Genomic DNA, 24,515 nt, shown 5'->3' with positions numbered 1-24,515 from the left:
TCGACCCCAGCTTCAAAACAAGCTGGGATACGCGAAGAAAGAATTTTGTTGGACTTTACGTCTGTATACACCGATCAACCATAACATTAAAACCACCTCCTTGTTTCTACACTCACTGTCCATTTTATCAGCTCCACTTACCATATAGGAGCACTTTGTAGTTCTACAATTACTGACTGTAGTCCATCTGTTTCTCTACATGCTTTTTTTTAGCCTGCTTTCATCCTGTTCTTCAATGGTCAGGACCACCACAGGACCACCACAGAGCAGGTATTATTTAGGTGGTGGATCATTCTCAGCACTGCAGTGACACTGACATGGTGGTGGTGTGTTAGTGTGTGTTGTGCTGGTATGAGTGAATCAGACACAGCAGCACTGAAGGAACACCTCACTGTCACAGCTGGACTGAGAATAGTCCACCAACCAAAAATATCCAGCCAACAGCGCCCTGTGGGCAGCGTCCTGTGATGGTCTGGAAGATGACCAACTCAATTAGCAGCAATAGATTAGCGATCGTCTCTGACTTTACATCTACAAGGTGGACCAACTAGGTAGGAGTGTCTAATAGAGTGGACAGTGAGTGGACACGGTATTTAAAAATTCCAGCAGCGCTGCTGTCTGATCCACTCATACCAGCACAACACACACTAACACACCACCACCATGTCAGTGTCACTGCAGTGCTGAGAATCATCCACCACCTAAATAATACCTGCTCTGTGGTGGTCCTGGGGGGGTCCTGACCATTGAAGAACAGGGTGAAAGGGGGCTAACAAACCATGCAGAGAAACAAATGGACTGAGTCAGTAATTGTACTACAAAGTGCTTCTATATGGTAAGTGAAGCTGATAAAATGGACAGTGAGTGTAGAAACAAGGAGGTGGTTATAATGTTATGGCTGATCAGTGTATGTATATATGACAAATAAAGCCATTTTATTCTATAGAAATATCCAAGACATCTAGAAGACGATGTAACTATCTTACATTTATTTCACTCATCACGTTACCATCAAGTGGAATGAAAACACCACTGCAAAAAAAAAAACACACAATAATGAAACTGACGATACATTAACATGAAAAGACAATCAAAAATATATTTAGGTGTCTTTAGACTTTGCCGCAAACTTAAATTGTGCTTCTTTTTAGTATTAAATAAAGAACTGAACAGCTTCTTGTACTTCTGGCACCTGTGGTCATTTTCCTCACTGTCCGGATGTACAAGCGTACGGTGTCTCAGCTGTATGTGATGACCGCTGGTGCTTCCGTAGGTACGCCTGACTGCTGAAGCTTTTCTCACACTCACCACAGTGGTACATCGTCTTCGCTGTGTGACTCTGTACGTGCCGCTGTAAATTACTGGACGAACTCAGGCTCTTTCCACACTCCGGGCACTTGTAGACTTTGGCGCCTGTATGGATCTGTTGGTGCTTTTTAAAGGTGTCGTTCCGGGTGAAAACCTTCCCGCATACACTACAGGGGAACTGGGTCCTGTTGGAATGGGTCATCTGGTGGGACCTTAAAGTGGTGGAGTTGTTAAAACCCTGTCCACACACGGTGCAGCGGTGGCGCCGCTCGTTTCTGTGCACTTCTTCATGGCAGCGGAGGTGTGAGCAGGCGGCGAAGGATTTACCACACTCACGACAGTGGTACGGCCTCTCCTGAGAGTGGGTCCTCTGGTGGACCTTCAGGGAGGGCTTGTATCGAAAACTCTTCCCGCATTCTGAACACTTGTAGTCTTTTTTGTCGGAGTGGACTCTGCGATGAACGCGCAGCTCGCCGGACGATATGAAGCGCTTCTCACAAAGTTCGCAGCCGTAGGGCTTCTCACCGGTGTGAGTGCGCTCGTGATGCTTCAGAGAGTTGGGGTGCTTGAAAGCTTTGCCGCAGTGCCCGCATTTGTGTGGCTTGTCGCCCGAATGGACCTTCAGATGCGACTCAAGGTGGCCTGCTCTCCTGAAGCTACTCTGACAGTCTGGACATTTGAATGGACGCTTGTCCTGATGGGACAGCATGTGAATCGTGAAGCTCTGCTTGTACACAAAACTCTTTTCACACACCGAGCAGGTATGAGGTTTCTGTCCGGTGTGGTTGAGCAAGTGAACGCTCAGCTGTCTCTTCTGAGCGAATCCTTTGCCACACTGAGGGCAAGGAAAAGGTTTTTCACCTGTGTGAGTCGCTCTGTGTATCCTCATAGATGCTGAGGTGATGAAGGACTTTCCGCAGTGGCCACAGTGGTGCGGTTTTATCCCTGCATGCCGCTGTAGATGCACTTTCAGTGTGTTTCTCCGACCGAAGCTCTTCCCGCACTGAGAACAGGAAAAAGGCTTTTCTCCCATGTGGCTCCTCTCATGGCACTTCAGGCCACTTTTTCTTGTAAATTTCTTTTTGCAGTAGGCACAATGGAAGAGCTTTTCATCAGTGTGCAGACGTTGGTGTAGGTTGAGCTCATTCTTGCTAGCGTACTTCTTCCCACAGGTAGGGCACGAATACGGCCGCTGGATAGAGTGGGATTTCTGATGGTCTGTCAGGGCTGATTTGCTTTTAAAGCTCTTGCCGCACTCAGAACACAGATTGGACTTTAAATTCACTGGAATATTTGAAGCCATTTGGCCTCTTGAACTCATCGGGTTCGTGTCCGTGGACGGGAGATCAACAGAAGATTTACGTTCAGTTGAAAGCGCCAGTTGCTCTTCATCAGATATTCTAGAAAGGTGTCAAATACCAGGGTTCAACAATTCTAGTTAACTGCTATTCCATCTAAAGAAATACAATGTACAGCCTGCATAACTACTGGGTTCAGGTCTTTCAGTCACACCATCTTGTTTTAGCAAAAATCAATAAGGTCAATAAAGACAGGGTGTAGTATGTCCTAACACCATTAAATACCTTGTGGATGAAATGGATCAGTGCCAGAGCTCACAAATGCTTTTTTTAACTAAGTTGCCATTAATTTCCACATCCCAAAATCCCTCCTGGAAGAGTAGGATGGCCGTATTAATGCCCATGGTTTTTAAAACGAGTTGTCCAACAATTTAAAGGCAGAGTGTCAACATTTTGGCCATAAAAATGTCTTATTGATTAAAACTACCACTACCTCTATGCAATGTGCCAGCCAGCCACTGAATACCCATCCATTGGTGTATCCACACAGTGTTTACAATAGAAAATATCACCCCTGGTAGTAGCTAAATGGAGCACAGAAACATCAACCATCTCACCTTTTTGTTTTAAATCCAATCATTTTGGCTTGTGGTCATTCACCTGAATAACTACAGATGAACTAACTTTTCCACATGGTTGAAGAAAATGAACCCTTAATTACAGTTTATAATTAGAAATACCAAAATGTACACCAATAAGTAGAATTCTTAAAATATTACCAGACATTAAAAACAGAATTTTAAAGAGTTTTATACAATATTTCATTTACAGTGGTGCTTGAAAGTTTGTGAACCCTTTAGAATTTTCTATATTTCTGCATAAATATGACCTAAAACATCATCAGATTTTCACACAAGTCCTAAAATTAGATAAAGAGAACCCAGTTAAACAAATGAGGCAAAAATATTTTACTTGGTCATTTATTTACTGAGGAAAATGAGCCAATATTACATATTTGTGAGTGGCAAAAGTATGTGAACCTTTGCTTTCAGTATCTGGTGTGACCCCCCTTTGCAGCAATAACTGCAACTAAACATTTCCAGTAACTGTTGATCAGTCCTGCACACCGGCTTGGAGGAATTTTAGCCCATTCCTCCGTACAGAACAGCTTCAACTCTGGGATGTTGGATGACCCACCTTCTCTTGAGATTCAGTTCATGGACAGATGTCCTGACATTTTCCTTAAGAATTCTCTGATATAATTCAGAATTCATTGTTCCATCAATGATGGCAAGCCATCTTGGCCCAGATGCAGCAAAACAGGCCCAAACCATGATACTACCACCACCATGTTTCACAGATGGGATAGGGTTCTTATGCTGGAATGCAGTGTTTTCCTTTCTCCAAACATAACACTTTTCATTTAAACCAAAATGTTCTATTTTGGTCTCATCCGTCCACAAAACATTCTTCCAATAGAATTCTGGCTTGTCCACGTGATCTGTAACAAAGTGCAGACGAGCAGCAATGTTCTTTTTGGAGAGCAGTGGCTTTCTCCTTGCAACCCTGCCATGCACACCATTGTTGTTCAGTGTTCTCCTGATGGTGGACTCATGAACATTAACATTAGCCAATGTGAGAGAGGCCTTCAGTTGCTTAGAAGTTACCCTGGGGTCCTTTGTGACCTCGCCGACTATTACACGCCTTGCTCTTGGAGTGATCTTTGTTGGTCGACCACTCCTGGGCAGGGTAACAATGGTGTTGAATTTCCTCCATTTGTACACAATCTGTCCGACTGTGGATTGGTGGAGTCCAAACTCTTTAGAGATGGTTTTGTAACCTTTCCCAGCCTGATGAGCATCAACAACTCTTTTTCTGAGGTCCTCGGGAATTCTCCTTTGTTCGTGCCATGATACACTTCCACAAACATGTGTTGTGAAGAGCAGACTTTGATAGATCCCTGTTCTTTAAATAAAACAGGGTGCCCACTCACACTTGATTGTCATCCCATAATCAGGTGAAAACACCTGACTCTAATTTCACCTTCAAATTAACTGCGAATCCTAGAGGTTCACATACTTTTGACACTCACAAATATGTAATATTGGATCATTTTCCTCAATAAATAAATGACCAAGTACAATATTTTTGTCTCATTTGTTTAACTGGGTTCTGAAACTGATGATGTTTTAGGTCATATTTATGCAGAAATTAGAAAATTCTAAAGGGTTCACAAACTTTCAAGCACCACTGTATGTCTGATTATAAAGCTTCTTTTTTGCAGTTTTAGACAGAAAATGTTAAAATCATGCACAATAATGAACAGACGTACCTGCTTCCTCTGGGCTGCTTCTAAAGTACAGAACACACCTTTATATTACAATAAGATCTCATAACAGAAAACATGTATTTGTGAGAATATTTAGGTACTGATAAACGTTACCTTGAAAATAGTGATTTCCTCTGCTTTCAGTACACATGTGTTGGTTTCTTCTAGGCTGAAATGGGCAGAAATGTTCAGCTCTACTGGTTCATTTTTTAAACCCATTAGTTTTTCAAGACCATGATTCTCACTTTTAGCTGGTTTAGGTGCTGCCATCATATGCTGCATCTTTGATTGTGTGTAGAAAGATTAGTCAAAGTTAGTGAAATAATGTGACTGACTGGACAAACAATTTATAGTCAAATTTTCCTGTTCACATCTTATTGACATTAGGGATATTGAGCCTAGACCTAGGCACATTATATTATTTTAAAAGATTTTTTATATTGTTTGTTTGTTTATTAGGCTTTTAATTAGATGTTTTACACTTTTGGTTACATTCATGACAGGAACGTAGTTACTCATTACACAACATTCATCAGTTCACAAGGTTATATCCAACACAGTCATGGACAATTTGTATCTCCAATTCACCTCACTTGCATGTCTTAGGCCTGTGGGAGGAAACCGGAGCACCCGGAGTAAACCCACACAGACATGGAGAGAACATGCAAACTTCACACAGTAAGGACCCGGACCGCCCCACCTGGGGATCGAACCCAGGACCTTTTTTATATTGTAAAACGTTCAAATATGTGTAGAAATTGCTTGAAATGCTAATAAAAATCATCAGAATTAACCCACCTAGGTAGTTGTATTGGTTCATTGTAGTAAATAGGCTCTTTTTGGGTTTGTCATTAAAATTATTATCAAGGGATTTATGTCATTATCAAAGATCTAACAACGTTTACTCATGTAAATCAGAACATCTGTACTCACCTTTGCACCTTCAGTGTTCCCCATCATGAGGGTTTCTTTCTTCAGAGAGGCAATGTTTTGTAAAGACACTGCACACAAGGGTTCTTTTAAACAAACAGGACATTTAAGGCAGCGTGTTGTCTCCCAGTAGGTTTGTATGCAGTGTTTGCACAGTTTGTGGCAGCACCTTAATTCCACAGGATTGTTTGAACAGTCACCACAGTGTGGGCACATGTGTTTGTCTACAGAAACTGTCCTGGGAACAAGAGCCATGTTTATCAATATTGATTTAAACAACAGAATCTATAAATGAAAGTAGGATTAAAGTGTTTCTCTTCAAACAAGTAATTAGTTTCAAGTGGCAACCCAAGTCAGCTTTTCTCTCTCTGGAACTTTATGGTGTTGGGTTTGATGCTAACTGGAAACTGCAGCACCATCACTTGGCCAGACTGGAAATTGCTGTTTTCAAATACCAGTATGAGAATAAGCAAAAACAAACTGAGAAAATAACATGTGAAATTTGTGAAGCATGTTCTTTAATTTTTGACACATCCTAAATCATCGTGCAGGATGGCCATATTAATACCCATGGTTTAAAAATGGGTCATCCAACAAGTTCAGGGTCAGGTGTCCACATTATGGCCATAAATTGTGGTGTATATATTTCTGATAAGGTCTTATTGATAAAGAGACAAGTACCATTACGCAATGTGCCAGCCAGCCACTGAATAACCATCCATCATCAGTGTTTACATTAGAAAATATTGCTTCGGAGTTCGAGCTGAATGGAGCACAGAAACATCTGTCTCGCCTTTTGTTGTTGAAATTCATCTGATTATTTAGGTAAACCAAACAACTTTGGAAAGTTTGATATAGTTTAAAATGAGTTTGAAGAGGAACTTATGGCCTGCTCAGCGCACTGACCTCAGAATGAATTGAATCATCAGTTGCAAGCCAGGCTTTCTCCGTCAATATCAGCACCTGACCTTACAATTACTAAATACAACAGGAAGTTTAACATGCTGATGGTCTGGTTAAATCTGCCCAGCTCTACACAGGCTGTTACAACTAACCACCAGTATGACACAAACATTTTCCCTTCATTATTATTTAGTCACTCACACTCAAGCGGACAACCAGCTGGACGTGGGTAACAACCCCAAAGTGGGCACCAAGTGCTACATGGCACCCAAAGTGCTAGACGAGACCATTCAGACGGACTGCTTCGACGCCTATAAGAGAGTGGACATCTGGGCGTTTGGCCTCGTGCTGTGGGAGATTGCAAGGCGCACCTATAGCAACGGTCAGTTCCTACTCCTATAGTTCTAATCGATGTTTGAGATAGTGTGTGATCAATAAGTTGTCATTTGGTGATCGGTTGCAGGGATCGTAGAGGAGTACAAGCCTCCGTTATATGACCAGGTACCCAATGACCCGAGCTTTCTACACACAATCAAATATGCAGCACAATCAAAGATGCAGCATATGATGGCAGCACCTACACCAGCTAAAAGTGAGAATCATGGTCTTGAAAAACTATTACATTATATATGTGCATTAGTCTTGTATTATTAAGAAATTTCTTTAACTTATTGTTAATTGTATACAAGAAAAAAAACATGAAACTAAACATTTACTAATCGAGATGTTGAAATTGATATTTATTATGATTAACTGTATTATGTTCACATAGTCAGACATGTCTAATATATATTTTGACGTTCTGGCAAACAAGACACAAAGAAAAGAAAAAAAAAAGAACAGTTGAAGGTTCAGCATGAAGTAGAAAATTCTAATTTGACAAGACAAATATTTCTTCTTCTCAATACACCGCAGCTCCAGGAAGCCTGCTGTACGTGGCCCAGTCCCGATTCATTATTCATCTGTCTCACAGGTCTTGAGTTTGGGCTGACGAGCATGACTAATGACACAAGGAGGAATACAAAAGGGCTTGGTCTCTTAAATAAAACTCAACACGGCTGTGTTTAGTGCTCAGTCGTCTAAGAAGTCGTCGTCCAGGTTGACGTCTGTGGTGTCGATGTCGTCCAACTCCAGGTTGTCCAGATCATCCTCGAGTTCCTCCAGAGTCTATAAACACAGTAAATGTATCAGTCAGGCAAGAAACGATAGGTGCACATCTTTTGTCTTATCTGATGTGCTGTCACATGTGATTCCAGTTCCAAAAACTTGGGAGAGCGACACGTTCCAAATAAAGTTGGCACAGGGGCATACTGTATTTACCACTGTGTTACATCACTTTTACTTCGGTAGTATTCTGTAATAATTTCAGTACTGGACCTTAATTAGAACACCAATTCTAGTAGTAGGGACAGTGGTAGCTTAGTGGTAAAGTTACTGAACTAGTGCCACTGTTGGGCCCCTAAGCAAGGCACTTAACCCTGAATTCAGTCATAACTTAGTTAAGCGGTTATGGTAATAGGACTAGTAATCACAAGGTCAGTGGTTCACGCCTCACCACTGCCAGATTGCCACTGTTGGGCTCTTCAGCAAGGCCCTTAACCCTCAATTGCTTAGAAAGTATACAGTCACAGTACTGTAAGTCGCTTTGAATAAAAGAGTCTGCTAAATGTTAATGTAATAGTTATACAGGTAAATTCAACTCCCCACCTTTTATTCAAAAACAAATCTGGACTGCAGGCAGGCCAGTCCAGCACCTACACTCTGTTACAGAGTACAGAAGGTGGAAACAAAGACCCAGCCAGCACAAATGAATGCAGCCTTATGCTCAATACTTCCTTCTTGGCTTTTGGACTCTAGTTCTGCAACTGTATAGTTGAAAGTTCATAAGATGTTAAGTGAATAGAGCCTGTGCTCCTGGCTCAAAGCAAAATTTTGGTTGTGGGCATTCAAAAATTCCTTACTTGTGGTTAGATAGGCATCATTGTGGTAACCATCCAACTCTGAACTAACAATACCCTCTAAAACTTATGGCATCCCTACAAAGATTTACTTCTCTAGTAAAACACTTAATTGAATATATACTTTAACTAAGCAGTTGTGAGTGGACTGTACCTTTTCACTTGAGTGTTCAGCTTCTTCTACTGGTTCCAGTACCTGCTGTGAAGCAACCGGAGCAGCTACAGGCGCTGAAACCACATTCACGACGGAGTCTGATACTTCTGCCTTCTCAGAATCAGCAGCGTGCTGTAAACAAAAATTTTATCTGCTTATTTTGGAAAAATATTCCAATTTTTAAACAGGTAACAAAAGAAAAAGGCAGTCGTGTTTTAGAAGAGCACGATATACAAGGTAAACTTCACATAATTTGCAATGGTTTGCAAATTATGTGAACATTCTTTTGGCTATATAGTGTCCATACGACAGTTGGGACTACTTAGGAAAACCCTTGTCGCTTAACACAGTCCACTACTGCATAAAAAATTCAACCACTTCTATGCAGAAACGCTGCTGAAAGTTCTTCTGAGCTCATTTCAGCCGGACTTTTGGTCCATTAGGTGGCTGGAATCAGTGCCAAAATGATTCCTGAATCGAAGAACGAATTATTCAAACGCTTGATATTTCATAATGGCTGCGCCTATTATTGATTGTTAGTTTATTGGTTTAATAATTTAATACTTGGAATATACCGAATAGAGATGGGTACTTGGCAAGTGTCACATATTGGAGCTTCATCTCCTCCTAAGTGAGAGTGTGTTAAAAAGTTATGTCCGATTCGGCTGTGCCTTTTAAACTAATAGCTAAATGTATGATATGTTGTACCAGACTGAGCCGATTGTGTGAACACATACCTGTGCAGGGGTGGGAAGAACGCCTTTGGGCTCATAACCACTGGCTTCCTCCAAAATGTTGCGTTCCTCATTGGGCTAAACAGACACAGAACAACACAGTCAGCAGTCAGGTCTGGAATGAGTATAAACATTTACCACACAACAGGGTGAATAATATAAATTGATGACAATACTCTATAGGGTGTTCCTACTGCTTCAAGAAAACGACCCAAACAGGAACCAAATGTTCTAGAGCTTTAAGTTCTAGTAATTTTTCAGTAACTTGAAAAAGGTTCTGAGGCACATTTGCATATTGGATTTATTAACTACGCCCTCCAAAACTCTCTGAGGCCACTTCAAAATGGTCCAATGTTTCTTTTCGTCCATAAATGGGTGCTTTTTAATGAATTTCGGGTTCCTGCTCGCTCAGAATCCTATTAAACAAAAACAAAACTTGTGGATTCGAACGCTGGATCCCAGCAGTATCTCTGTGCCACCCAAGAGCCACATATCTATATAGTTTACTTTTCAGTAGCCAAACGTAAAAACACAGCTGGCATCATACCAAATGTTTTGGTATTTTGAAAGTGGACTTGTTTTTAATACCCTAAGATTCTGCTCAGCCGTTTGGAAAAGATACAACTAAAAGGCAGTTAAAACAACTTACCGTGACCAGCGGGTAGTCAGTGGCAGCTCTAGTCTTGCCTAGACAGGTCTCGCGCAGATACTGCTCAGCCACGAAAGCCTCCTTCAGACCCGGGAACAGGTTCTCGTATTCGGTGGGATCCGCCAGAGACTCCGCTGCCTTCTGGTTCACCTTCGATAAGCTCTCTCTCCACAGCTTCACCACCCTGTTCAACACACACACACACACACACATATACACACACACACACACACACACACACACACACACAAACAAGGTTAATGTTACAGTAATCCGCATGGTACAACCAAGGGGAATAATTATCACTGCACAACTAAAACCCCCCACATCACAGCAGTATTATAACACGCTGGTAAATAAATATTTGCACAGATCAGATGAATGAATTAAAAATGCATTAATTTAATTGTTCTTACTGCAAAACATGACACACAGCCTACCTGGAATAAAGAGCTAACAGATCCAATAGTAGGGCCATGCTAGGGTCAGTTTAACATTGCCTGTTTTTCCTGAAGGTGTGCATGAACTGTGCTAACAAAGTTAACCCACGGTACACAAGGGCAATGTTAGCTGGTATGCTAGCAGGTTGTGTTGCTTCAGCCCATTGGTTTGGATGGTCTGAGGCTAACTGTTTTAGCTTAGTAAGCTAAAACTGTGGCAGTGGGCAGAGACAGCCATTGAAGCAATCTGCCCTCTAAAATTCAATGTCTAGGTTGGCAGTGGGCAGCTCACTAGATTCTGAGACAGACCAACTGTGCTAACGAAGTTAATCCAAGCGGTCTCAATGGGATCACACCAAAGACGGTAATTGGAGCTCAGGCCTCAACTCTTGGACATTTTATCAAGACCTGACCACTTACTGTAAGTGTGTGTGTGGGTGGGTGAGTGGGTGATGGACGTACCTGGACACTTGGCTGGGCAGGTATGTCCGAGCCAGGAAGGCAGCTTCAGGTAGGCGATTGGTCCGAATCAGAAGCTCCAGACATTGGTCCAACCTAAATGTTGAAAACAACATTATTGAAACATTAAGAAATATTTTTAAAAAATCCTTTAGGGTATCTAAAAAAAAAAAAAAACAGTAATTAAAGGCCGATTAATCCCAGTATACTCACTTTCCCTGTAAAAAGTACGTCATGAAGGCCACGTTGTTCTTGCCATCACGTTCGGCGCCCTCGGCCAGTTTGCTCACCATGGCGCCGTTGCCAGAGGCCGTGGCCAATAGCAGCAGGCCACCATAGTCCTGGGCATGATGGAGGCACTCCTGCGCCAAGCTAAACTGGCACTTACTGATGGCCAGTTCTGCCAGCTGCTTCCACTTCTGCTCTGACTAAACAGGAGGAATCAAAACGTGACTCAGATAAGACTCAGCACTGACAAATGATTGATTTATATGCAGGCAGCTGCTCCATGGTGTGATTTTGATTTGGGTTCAGCTTCTGAATAATGCAGTGATGCAGGTGGGTTTGTAGCTTCTCCGGGTCGGTCTCAAAATCTAGTGAGTGATTTATATAGACAGCAATTAACGTCTTCCTACGTGCTCCAGAGAAGAAGGCTGTCTAAATTCATAGATGTTTCAAAATGCTCCTACTGAGATGCCTTATTGTGATGAATATTCTGACTGAATAACGAGGAGCTCCGTGTGCTTTCTTAGCCATGAAGGCAATCCCAGCATTCAGTGCGGCACAACTTTTCTCACAAAAGATTTCGGACCACAGTGGAGCAGCAAGCGGAGGTATTTTCAAATGCAAGTAATTATTATTCATTTGTAATTGTTAAAGGTATACAAGTGTTATTTATTTGCAATTTTGGGTATCAAATTAAGTTTTCGGTACACGAGGGAGAGGTTAACTGGTATGCTAGCAGGTTATGTCGCCTCAGCTTTACTTCGCGAATTTTCACCTTTTGCGGGGGGTTCTGGAACGCAACCCCCGCGATCGAGGAGGGATTACTGTAAAGCAATCTGCCCTCTAAAGTTCGATGTCTAGGTGTCTCATTTTATCATCATTCACCTCATCATTATCATCATGTAAATGTTACCTCTGCTTCAACAGCTAGCTGGTAACCGATCTTCAGTTCCCCTAGTTGCAGAGCAAGTTCAAACCTGTGCTCTGGGTCGGTGGACACAGCCAGCGCTTGCTGTTTAAAGCCCTGTGAACACAGAACATGACCAACAATAAAAAAACAAAACCAATGTGAGGAATAAAGAAACCTGAACATGTTCATTCAGGAGATCAAACCTGTTTCTCCAGGAAGTGGGCCACCCTGGTCCTCTGCTCTTTCGGGATGGTGGGGAGAACTTTGTCGGCCATGGCAAAGTCACGCCGCATGACGGCCGTCTGGTACTCCAACACAGACACCAGCAGTGAGTAGCTGACGATGTTGAGCTCCTTGTCTCCTAGGTACAGGCGGTCGTCCTTAGGAATGTAGCCCAGCAGGTACATGGTCCTGAGGAGATCAGGGATTTATTTATTCACTTCTTCAGGTTTAAATAAACAAGTATTTAGTTCACCAAGTTCACATTTGCTTTTCTTTTTGTCCCAATTTAGTCGTTTCCAGTTCCCTAAGTCAACTGGGCACAATTTGAGGTTCATTGAGTTGCGAGCACTTAAAAACATTTGGAAACTTCCTAACTCAGCATGTTGTGCACTAGACATCAAATCTAGTAAAGATTATGGGCAAAAATCTAATGGGCATTATGACCAATCCAAAAGTGAAACAAATAAAAGTAATAAGGTCAAATTACAACAAATTGATGCAAAAATCACGGCAACAGATGGGTCTGTCCAAAAACCTAGTGAGCCGCCTTGCTGCCTACCTAGTGAGCTGCCTAAATAGAGAAGTTTTTATTAAGACATCAAACCCATAAGGCTGATTATTTAGACGCACTACGTCACCACAGCTTCGCTTACACAGTTAGCCTCAGGCCATTCAAACCAATGATCTGAGGCGACACAACCCACTAACATGCCAGCTAACATCTCCCTCCATGTATTGAAAATGGTTAAACTGTCCCTCAAGAGCCCGAATTTACAAATAAACCACACTGATGCACCTTTAAACAAATCAAAACTCAATAAGAATCTATTTACATTTGAAAAAAACTCAGTTGGTTGCTCCACATCCGTCCGCCGTTATTGTAATTTATTGTGAGAATAGTTGGGCCGCTCTGAATGCTGGGATTGCCTTCACCGCTGAAGAAGCATCGGACACTCTCTCATCGGAGGCACCACAGTAGGAGCATTTTAAGGAATCTAAGAATTTAGACATTCCCTTTTCTCAGGAGCGTAGTATGACCTAAAATGTGTAGAATCTCTGTGTAGAGAGATCACTAGGTTTTCAGACAGTGAAGTGAAAATATAAAAATGCTGTACCGGTCAAGATGAGCGATCGTGACGATCTCGCCACCAACAAAGTAGTTCAGCCTGTTGACGGAGCTGGTGTAGATGAAACAGTCTCCCACCCACAGACCTGTCTTTACAATCTCCTGGATCTCACCCTGGACCTGCACACATCCATGTAATCAGTTTGTAAGTATTCAGCAATTTATTGATAATCGATAAACACAAATCCTGGACTACACTTGGTCAAAAGAATGTGGACACCTGACCGTGAGCTTGTTGGACATCTTATTATAAAACCATGGACATTAGTATGCAGTTGGCTACTCCTTTGCTGCAGATAACGTTCGATAAGCTTTTGGTGTCTGTGGACATTTGTGCCAGGAACTTGTGTTATGCAAGAAGATCTGACTCACATTCGCCTTCCCAATTCATCCCAAAGGTGTTCAGTGAGGTTATTTACTTATTTATTAGGATTTTAATGACATGTTTTACACACTTTGGTTACATTCATGACAGCACAGGTAGTTACTGGTTACACCAGTTCATCAGCTCAAGTTTAATGTCAAACGCAGTCATGGACAATTTAGTATCTCCAATTCACCTCACTTGAACGTCTTTGGACTGTGGGTGGAAACCGGAGCTCCCGGAGGAAACCCACGCGGACACGGGGAGAACATGCAAACTCCACACAGAAAGGACCTGGAGAGCTCCACCTGGGAATCGAACCTAGGACCTTCTTGCTGTGAGGCGACAGTGCTACTCAACATGCCACCCCAAATTCTATAATTAAGAGGAGTGTCCACATACTTTTGCTTATACACTGTATATTAGCAAGTAATTCATAAAACCTACTTTATATCTAATAACTCAAATGTAAATACTTGACGGTATAAAAACACATGATTTTATTCATGCCTATGATCCAACAATCACCTCAAAAGCATCTTCAATTCCGTCTTCAGTGACCCCTTCATTTGACTCCTGTGATGCGGCGACTTTGTCGGCCAGGTAGCGCAAGATGAAGAAGGACTCCTCAGTGGCGATGCACACCAGCTCACCAGAGTCTGACCAGAAGATCTAAAAAATACAGATTAGACCGAAATCTCAGCACTCGTGTTCAGAAGGACAGTGAGGAGAAAACCAGAAATGATCCAGTGAAGCAGCTTACATGTTTGGGCTGAATCTCGATACGGCGAATCAGCTCTGTGTTCTCCCAGTCGTAGAAAGCCAAACCGTTTACAGACCTGACACCCAGCAGGAAACCACCGTAAATACCTGAGAGGGGAATAAATACCAGTCTGTATAAGTACTTCAGCCCCATATTAATAAATATGTAGTTAAACGAGTGAATACAGCGGAACATCAATTTAAAGTACAAAATCTGAAAAACCGTTGTTTAAAATTCCCGGGAGAATAGTACAGAGACCAGTAGTTCAGTAATTGTCCACTAGCTGGCACACGTCCCTCTGTTTACATGAGTGATCAACTTTGTTTTGCTGGGAGGCTCGCTTTGTTTTCACCTTTTTTCTCGTCTCTGTGTTTTATGCTTCATAATTAGTGCTTAGTTATGGCTTCGAAAGACAAAGTGGTAAGCGAAAGAGGTGCATTTAGGTATTGCTGATTATTTATTAATGTATTATTTTGTATTTATTAGGATTTTAACGTCATGTCTTACACACTTTTGGTTACATTCATGTCAGAAACGGTAGTTACTTGTTACACAAGATTCATCAGTTCACAAGTTTAATGTCAAACACAGTCATGGACAATTTTTTATCTTCAATTCCCCTCACTTGCATGTCTTAGGACTGTGGGAGGAAACCGGAGCTCCTGGACATGGGGAGAACATGCAAACTCCACACAGAAAGGACTCGGACCGCCCCACCTGGGGATCGAATCCAGGACCTTCTTGTTGTGAGGTGACAGTGCTACCCACTCAGCCACAGTAAAATTTAATATGTATTTACAGGTTTTAGATGACATATTTACATATCTATTTACGTTGTTCATTGTACTGTTTATCACATGTGCATGTTCAGCATTTTTGTACACCTTACTGCTGTGTTTTCATATATTTTCGCACCCTTGGAAAAAAAAGCTCTCTTTTTCGGAGTGCTCCCCCCTTTCAGTCCATTAAATTGAGGTTTCTCAGTATATGTTTATTTAGTAAAAAAAAAAAAATACCCTCAGCTCCAAAGTCTGGTTTGAATGACTTTTTCTCCTTGAAGTTCTTGAAGATTTTAACCACGCTGTTGCTTTCTCTGATCGCATACCTGCACACCAGCACACAGAACAAAATCACCATCAGTCCGACCTGAATGTACTTCAGATTTACTAATTAAAAGCTTTTTATTGTGAAAGTTTCATTACACATGAAACAGAGACACCAGTTAACAATGTTATTAGTAAGCCACGTTATACAAGCTTTGTGTTATGGGAGAGAATAAGACACTTACTCAGAAGAGTCATGGGCCCACACAAACTCCTGAGCAGAGCCAAAGCTTTTGTTCCTCAGAGCCATAGCTGTGTAGATGATGTATTCTCCATCTCCACAGACCACCACAAACCTAAACATGGAAAATCAAGGACAACATTAAAAGCAAGGAATCACAAACAGATGGGATATGTATTATAAAACTTACACAACTATCAGTGGTGGCTCAGTGGTTAGATTGCTGGACTAGTATTGAGAAGGTTGCCGGTTCAAGCCCAACCAAAGTCAAGTTGACACTGTTGAGCCCCTAATCTAAAAGTGCTCGAACTGTATTCAGTCTGCTAAATCTGCTAAGTGCCATGAACATAAATGTAAAATTGGGCCCAAAAAGTTTGTATGTCTGTGACCAATTCACTGGGACACAAGTCTTTGTCCAAGAAAACACTTTAAAGTCAAAATTACACATCCAGCAATTTAGAGGGTTGCAAGCCAAAAAAATGGGTTGCAGAGATAAATAATAATAATTAAACAAAACGAGCAAATGCCCACTTGTGGAGGCTTTATGTTACCTCTTGTAAACCACAGTGGGACCAGATTGTAGAGCAGATTGTAAACCCTGACTTAGACTATTAATTCAATGGTACAGATTGTGGGGCGGCATGGTGGTGCAGTGGGTAGCGCTGTTACCTTTCAACAAGACGAAACCAGGTGACCAGGAGCATTTTTAACATTGTTAAACATTATTATTAACAAACCTTCCATTGGGGTTGTGCTGAATAGTCTGAGGGTAGATCTCACAGCTGCCCATGTCTTTGACGGCCAACGGCAGCCTCTCTCCATCCTTAATCTCGGCTTCGCCCATGGCCTTCAGGTTGGCCTGCTGTACCTCTGAGTGCTTGGCCCAGATGATCTTCCCGTTGGTGTCCATAGACATGGCTGGCTCCTCACGGCCGAGCTTAGGAAAGAGCGCACAGATCACATCATTTAATTGAATTTCACAACATGATCAATGTGTTTTGGTTTTCACACTCCACATCGTTTATTACCTTTATAATGATGCTGCCCTCGTCGTAACCGAGTGCCACGTTGTTAGAACCACGCAGGCCGCACACACACCAGACCCGCTCCATGCCGTAGTTCAGTGTGCTTTCTAGTCGGTAGGTACTGGAATGCCAGATGCGCACTGTGCCTAAACAATAGAGGAAAAAACATCAAATTATTGAAGGTGCTACAGACCAAACCAGGTACTTAACAGGCAACAGAAAGAAGGTCGGACAGCAACAGTGACTCTCGCTGACGTAAACGCTGTGCTGTTGTGGACTAGTAACCAAAAGGTCACTGGATCAAACCCCAGCACTGCCAAAAATGGGTCGCAGAGAAAAATAGCAATAATGAAATCAACAAACACGAAATAAACTTTACAAGAACGCCCCCTCGTGGAGGCTTTACGTTACAGCGTGTTCACGTAAATTTGAAGACTGTCTTAATGGTATTCTCTAGTCTACAATTCTTAGTTAGAGATTGCAGCTGGCCTTACAGTAATATTTTTTTCCTGTGCTACCCTTAACACTCCAATAAGACAAAAAATAAGGATTGAAATCTTCCTCCATCACCAGCATCCTCACCAGCACTTTGCTGGACAAACTTTTTTTGGGCTGACCTTCTACCCATCGAGCCTGTCTTTTATATAAGCACATTCTTTATAGGCAGCCATGTCTCTATATTGCTAATTATAATGTTCCACACTGCATTCATACAGTCTACTTGATGTAAATACCGTTACAGTTCTGCGAGCAAATTTTCGTAGCACACGATGTACCATCCTGCATATTTATTAACACATTACTGCACTGTTTGCAAACAAAAACTTACCATCCTCAGATCCTGTGACGATGATGGGCAGCTCAGGGTGGAAGCTAACGCACGACACGTTCTGTGCATGGCCTTCCAGCGTCTGCACGCACGTCTTATTCTGGTAATCCCAGATTTTCACAAGTCTGTCATCAGCTCCAGATATGAGATAGGGCTTATCGCCTCCGCTGTAGTAATCGATGCAGTTCACGCCTTTCTCGTGACCCTCCAAGGTAAAATTGGGAGATGAGGAACCCAGCTGCCACACCTAAGAGATTCACATAAATACATTTAGGAAGCTGAATTCTTCTTCCTTATGTTAGCGAAAGCTTAACACAGCTACAGAATAACTAGGGGATTAGATAACACTAACCCACTCCCGTTTTTTTGCTATAGAGTAGCGCTGGTGGTTCAATTGATTAAACTTTATGTATTTAAAAACATACAGAAAATAAAAAAAATACTTTTTTCCACTCAAAATCTTTATTTCAAATGCATCTTTAAGAAATACTGACCACCAGCGGCCAATAATTACCTTGATGGTTCTGTCCAGCGATGCACTCGCAAACTGGTTGTTGTCTTTGGGATTGATGACAATCTGCATAACGTAGTGTGTGTGGCCCTCAAACACCTGACTACACGACCACTTCTTCTCCCAATCCCACAGCTTAATGAGCATGTCATCTGAACACAAACACACATACACACACACACACACACACACACACACACACACACACACACACACACACACACACACACACACACACACACACACAGGCTTGGGTAAGGATTGATCTGGTCCATAAAAACACAAGAACAAAACAGTTCAAGAACAAAACAAGATGCTACTGACCACTGCTGGTGAGGATGTAGGGCTGAGTGGGGTGAACAGCAATGCAGCGGATGTAATCCGAGTGGGCTTCGAACATGTGCACCCGCTCTAATGTATTATAGTTGAAAGCGCGAATCTGCATGTCGTCCTGTGGAGAGGGGATGGAAAATATTTTACAATTCACAACCAGGTACAAGAAATCCTCACGTTTTACCACCTTGGTTGACTTGAGTGAAGGCATAAAATCTTTTCTTTGCACTCGTCAGTTAAAAATAGGTTCAAGAGAAGTAACAAACCACAACAAACACATCATCTGTTAGACTAACAGGTAGTTAACCAGTACTTACAGCTCCAGTTATGACCCAGTTCTTTCTGGCAACAAACTTCGCAGCCCTCACAGGAAGGTCACAAACTTCAAACGTTTTCACCAAGGTCTGTGTTTCGTGGTTCCAGACACACACACTGCCATTATAAAGACTGGCCAGCATCCATGGCTCCGTGGGGTGGAGGTCCACGCTCTTGACACGGTCGGACCGGGCCGTGAGCTTGCGCTTGATGTCCAGCCTGAGAGGCTACAGAAAAACAGAAATTGCAATGTTACAGATTTCTGGGCAGATTATTAATACTGTCAGTATTACAAACTGCCCACAATAAATATTAACTTCATGATAATTCCCCATGTGATATGACATTAATACTACAAATCTGCTACTTAAGCCATATTTAAATGGGATTAGTTTAAGTTTTCTCAGTAATAAGAATGGCATTTAGACAGTGATGAATTTGAAATTTAAAATGAATACAGGAAACGGATTTCACAAAAGCTTCTGATGCAGGGTGACGATTAAGTGGTGCAGTATGGAGTTCTAGCAACACTACCAGCGTTCTGTACAGCATATCAGTCAAATTAAGAGGTCTTAGGTGCAGTGCAAGTTATGTTTGCTTCATGAGTCTGGTTTGTTTAGAGTAAGTAGGCAGAAGGTTTAGAGGTTGTTTCTGCAGTTTAGTGTGAATTGTAATAGATAGATAGATAGATTCAACTTCATTGTCATTGCTCAGTACAGGTACAAGGCAACAAAATGCAGTTAGCATCTACCAGAAGTTTGTGCAAAAAAAACAGAGAATATCAGTAACATCTATCTATCTATCTATCTATTAGGGCTGGGCGATATGGATCAAAAATAATATCTCGATATTTTTTGCTGAACTGCGATATACGATATATATCTCGATATTTTTTTATCCCATAAGGTATTAACAAAAAGACACTTCTGAGACAAAGCTACATGTTCCAATTTTTTTACAGGCACTTTTATTAATATTCATGCTGGGGGAGATTTACACAAGAATTATTTTTCCTTAAAAAAAAAAAATAAAAAAAAGAGCTATTCTAAGAAAAAAAAAAGTTGTTTTCTAAGGCATCTCCTGTTGTGTAATGTGAATTACAAATATATTGTCTGGCCCTTTAAGAATGTTAAGTGTACTATAGGGCGCAGGGAGCGAGTGTGTAGGGAAGATGTTGGAATGACACGGTTTCCGGCTGAGCTTGTGTGACATTAAAAGTAAAACCCCGTTAAAGTAAACCCCTCGTTAACCCCCCACCCCACCCCCACATGTTTGGACTTTATACTGTACATTATTTTATGTATATGTCGCCATAACATTTACATTAATTTTTTTTTTTTACCATATAGAACTCAGTTCTGTAATACAGGCAGAACTAATCGTTCATGTTTAACAGCTTTATTTGTTGTTTAATTGCTGTTTGCTCCTTGTTTACTGCAGAGTTAGTTCATGCAATTTAATAATGTTTGGTTGTTTATTGGCCGACAACAAGAAATACTATAATAGAAGATAAATAAATAAATGACGTGTCGGACGTCGGGCGATCGTCCAGTATAAACTAACACAACCACGTACAACATCCAGTACAGAAATCCCCATAATGTTTGTTTTTACAGATAGAGCAAGTATATGCACATCACATATACAAACACAAGAGTCAGAACAACAGGAGACGCACCGTTACGTTATTATTACTTTCTCAACACTTAATGTGAAGTAAATACGTGCATGTCAGCACGTGCATGCGCTTGTATTGGTTTTTGAAACGAATAACGACTCGTTTTCTTGTTTTTTAACTTTGGGATTTGAAGTGAAAACGAATGACCAAAGGTACACAAAGCTGGAACCTTTTGTCTGGACTTGTTTTCGGCATTCTCTACAGAATACATTATTCTGCTGCTCATCTGACACTTTGAATTCGAACCATCTCCAAATAATTCCAAAAAGAGTCATTATTTTTCTTTTTAGTAAGCAGCTCCTCTTCGATAGCTTCTGTCACGTCTTTATCCGTCTCCATGCTATCGCTGCCTGCAGGAATTACTGGTGAAGCGGTGGGGAGGGGTGAGTTGTGTTCAGTGAGGGAGAGGGGCGGGGCAGGTAAACATGTGCAGAGACAAACTGGGAGAAGAGAAAGACGAACTGTCGGATCTAACTGGAACGCAACATCTATATCGATATATGCGATATTGTCTTATCTTATATCGCGTATGAAAATATATCGATATTTTATAAAATCTCGATATATCGCCCAGCCTACTATCTATCTATCTATCTATCTATCTATCTATCTATCTATCTATCTATCTAAGACAATCATCGAAGAATGCAAAATAACTCTAGAAATCAAACTCTGGACTTCAATCTGTTATTGTAAAGGATTTGTAACAGATATAGTAACAGAGTAGATATAAAGTGTACCGTGTTTAATTCTGTCAACTATTCATCTATTTGTGTAGCCAACCACCATATTAAGAGGTTAATCACTTTTGCCATGTATTACTGCCCCCCAATACAACACAAATCTTAAAAGCGATACTTCTTTTCTAAGCAACAGCTTAGTATGCTCATATATTCATATACGTTAAAAGCTGAATATTTACTAAAGACTGACCTAGTATAAACGTGCATCTTTCACATGGCTTGTAAAGGCCTGGATGAATTTGCCATGTTAACAGCATTGCTTGTTTTGTTTACATTGGACGTTTCATGTGAGTTGCATGGAAAGTTTAAAAGATATTCTGAGTACACAGCAGTCTTAAAAATGCTTGGTCAGAGAAGACATTGGGAATCGTTTCTTTGTACTTTAGCCAGTTAAATAAAGAATCAAGAGAATGAAGAAATGACAGATACGAGTTGGAAGATGGTGAGGATTGTACTGTATTTCTACAACACAGTTGAAATCAAACATTGTTAGATAATATGGCCATGCGTCATATAAAGTCAGACAAGATGAAGCACAATATTGACACAATTGTGTGATAATATGGTCAGTTGTGTCATATAAAATCGGACAAGATGAAGCATAATGAGAAATGAAATCATACTGTGCAAAACGACACGCATGTGAGTAAATATTGTACAAAATACCACGATCATACAAATACAAGTTGTTGACAGTCGCTTTGTTCAGTGTTCACTTTGAGAGGTGCGGTCATACGTCATCAAAGTGCGCATATGAGACGAATCTGCATTTGTGTGGAATAACCGTCAGATTCACTCTGAAAGCGTTCACATGTATCTGTGTTTATGTGTATCTTCCTCACTGTTTCACTTTTAAACTTGTGTTACAGCTCGAGGTTCTGAGAAATTGTAAAAATCAGCTTTTTATTTCAGTGTTTTTATTTTATATTTGTGTTATTTTCAGTTTATAAGTGTCAAAAACAACCCCATTATTTAAGAAATGCCTAAATTATATCCAAGTCTACGGGACCATGGAATACATTAACAGCTTTCCCCAACATCCTTATGGGAAGAAATACCTTGAAACTCAACAACTTTTAAACTCAACGCCAGTCACAGAAGCAATTGTTTCAATTCGAGTTTCAAGGTACCACGGTATATACTATATATACATATATACATATGTGTGCAGTATAAAATGTAGAGTCAAGTGTAGGAAAAGGGTGGGGAAGAAAGATCTCTATTTTTTTATATTTACAAAATACATTCAATTTGGTCAGAGAAGACATTGGGAATCGTTTCTTTGTACTTTTGCCAGTTAAATAAAGAATCAAGAGAATGAAGAAATGACAGATACGAGTTGGAAGATATGTGTCATATAAAGTCAGACAAGATGAAGCACAATGAGAAATGAAATCACACACGCATATGAGTAAATATTGTACAGAATACCGCGATCATACAAATACAAGTTGTTGATTATTGTTTGTTTCTATTTAAGACAAGATCCCACTGACAACTGTTCCATATTGACTTTTCAAATCGGTTGATTATGAAGCATCGAGTCCAACCGGTTAGCAAACTGAAGCCAAAACAAAAGCTAGCAGGTTTGTTTACTGACGGAAAAGTCTGAACTAACAAGAGTCAGTCACAAACCAGGACACAGCAATAAATGATGTATTAAATCCTACAAACAGCTCGAGTCCTGTTTAATAATATTTATTAGCAGCTGATAAAAAAAAAAGCTCATGCTAACTGGCTAACGTTCGGCCTCTTGTAGCAATACTGTACTAATGCTAGCTAGCGATGCAAAGCTAAAGAATAGGCGCTTAATGTCACACCTCAGCACGACTCTATAGCTGAATATAAGCACTAATAACGCGGCTGTACTCACCATGTCTGCTGTGCTGATGTGGCTCCGGGTTTAAACCGCAGTGCTGATCCTCCGCTACACTCAGCTCACTGCAACTTTTCCTCCGAACAGTCAAATCTGACGTGGAACTTCCTCAAACGTGTGCGTCTGAAGGGGTGACGTGCACACCAGCTGAGGATTGTGGGTAACTGTTCACTAGTAGCGTCTGTAGGGGCCAAATTACAACCGAGTTCAAACTGTTTCCAGCCCTAAAGTCATTATTTTAATTATTGTAATTACTTTAATTATATAAATGCAACATGATTCATGTGATGTGCACACTAAACCAAACAAGCAACTCTGTCCTAGTCAGCAAACACACATCCACCATTTTAAGGTTGTGCTGACATTAATGTAATTTACCAGACGCTTTTAATTCAAACTGACTTACAACTGTGACTAAATAGAATGTAAACAAATAAGTAGTTATTTAAGCTGTGAAAAGGTTAACACCGCGTTATTAAATTCAAGTTGTTCACAGTACATTGAGTATTTCGAATGAGCTAAACATAATTTTATAGACGTTTATTAAGTAGGTGGTGTACTGATTAAAAAGTGTGAATAGAAAATTCAAATTATATCCAAATTATACATATTATACATATGTTTACATTTACAAGACGCTTTTTCCTAGTGAAATAAACTAACAGGCAATCTGGTGGGACGTGTCTCATTCAACACACAACTGCCTATACAGTGAGCTCGAAATAGTAGCCTCGCTGTTGGCTGAACTGTAATTTTAGAACACTATTTAGTATGTAGGATTGTATTTGGAACACAACAGCTCTCGTTTGCTCGTATGCATGAAATTTCACCTCATTTCATTGCATATACGTACATTTGGACTGGAAAATATTCAGCCCCCCAAAAGAAAAAGATTTATAACTCTAAACTTGTTGAGCTAATTTTTGCTTTAAATTAAGTCTCTATCAGTTGAATGTGTACTGGATTTAATCAGTTTACCCCAGGCCATGTTCTCCCCGTGTCCGCGTGGGTTTCCTCCGGAACTCCGGTTTCCTCCCACAGTCCAAAGACATGCAAGTGAGGTGAACTGGAGACACTAAATTGTCCAGGACTGTGTTCGACTGTGTTGTGAACTGATAAACCTTGTGTAATGAGTAACTACGTTTCTGT

At 40.9% G+C, this 24,515-nt stretch overlaps 2 protein-coding genes across 2 annotated transcripts; both read right to left on the bottom strand.

The window, feature by feature from the left end:
• Positions 1-1,207: 1,207 nt before the first annotated feature.
• si:ch211-119o8.6 (uncharacterized protein LOC556659 homolog) lies at positions 1,208-5,217 on the bottom strand. Its single transcript, XM_062992839.1, has 3 exons — positions 5,050-5,217; positions 4,939-4,958; positions 1,208-2,708 (listed from the first exon to the last, which is right to left on the bottom strand). The coding sequence occupies exons 1-3, from the start codon at positions 5,215-5,217 to the stop codon at positions 1,208-1,210; spliced, it is 1,689 nt and encodes a 562-aa protein (XP_062848909.1).
• Positions 5,218-7,487: 2,270 nt separating this feature from the next.
• On the bottom strand, positions 7,488-23,468 carry copb2 (COPI coat complex subunit beta 2). The gene is made up of 20 exons (XM_062993851.1): positions 23,364-23,468; positions 19,072-19,296; positions 18,746-18,872; positions 18,425-18,573; positions 17,911-18,157; positions 17,085-17,227; positions 16,794-16,993; positions 16,061-16,171; positions 15,789-15,877; positions 14,773-14,879; positions 14,538-14,681; positions 13,635-13,765; positions 12,501-12,708; positions 12,301-12,411; positions 11,376-11,590; positions 11,166-11,258; positions 10,264-10,447; positions 9,618-9,692; positions 8,881-9,012; positions 7,488-7,935 (listed from the first exon to the last, which is right to left on the bottom strand). The coding sequence occupies exons 1-20, from the start codon at positions 23,364-23,366 to the stop codon at positions 7,840-7,842; spliced, it is 2,790 nt and encodes a 929-aa protein (XP_062849921.1). The 5' UTR covers positions 23,367-23,468; the 3' UTR covers positions 7,488-7,839.
• Positions 23,469-24,515: the final 1,047 nt, after the last annotated feature.

This window comes from Trichomycterus rosablanca, chromosome 4 (assembly GCF_030014385.1).
Source record: "Trichomycterus rosablanca isolate fTriRos1 chromosome 4, fTriRos1.hap1, whole genome shotgun sequence".
Classification (NCBI taxonomy): domain Eukaryota; kingdom Metazoa; phylum Chordata; class Actinopteri; order Siluriformes; family Trichomycteridae; genus Trichomycterus; species Trichomycterus rosablanca.
The sequence above is the reverse complement of the archived record's forward strand: the minus strand, read 5'-3'. Positions and strand labels throughout refer to the sequence as shown.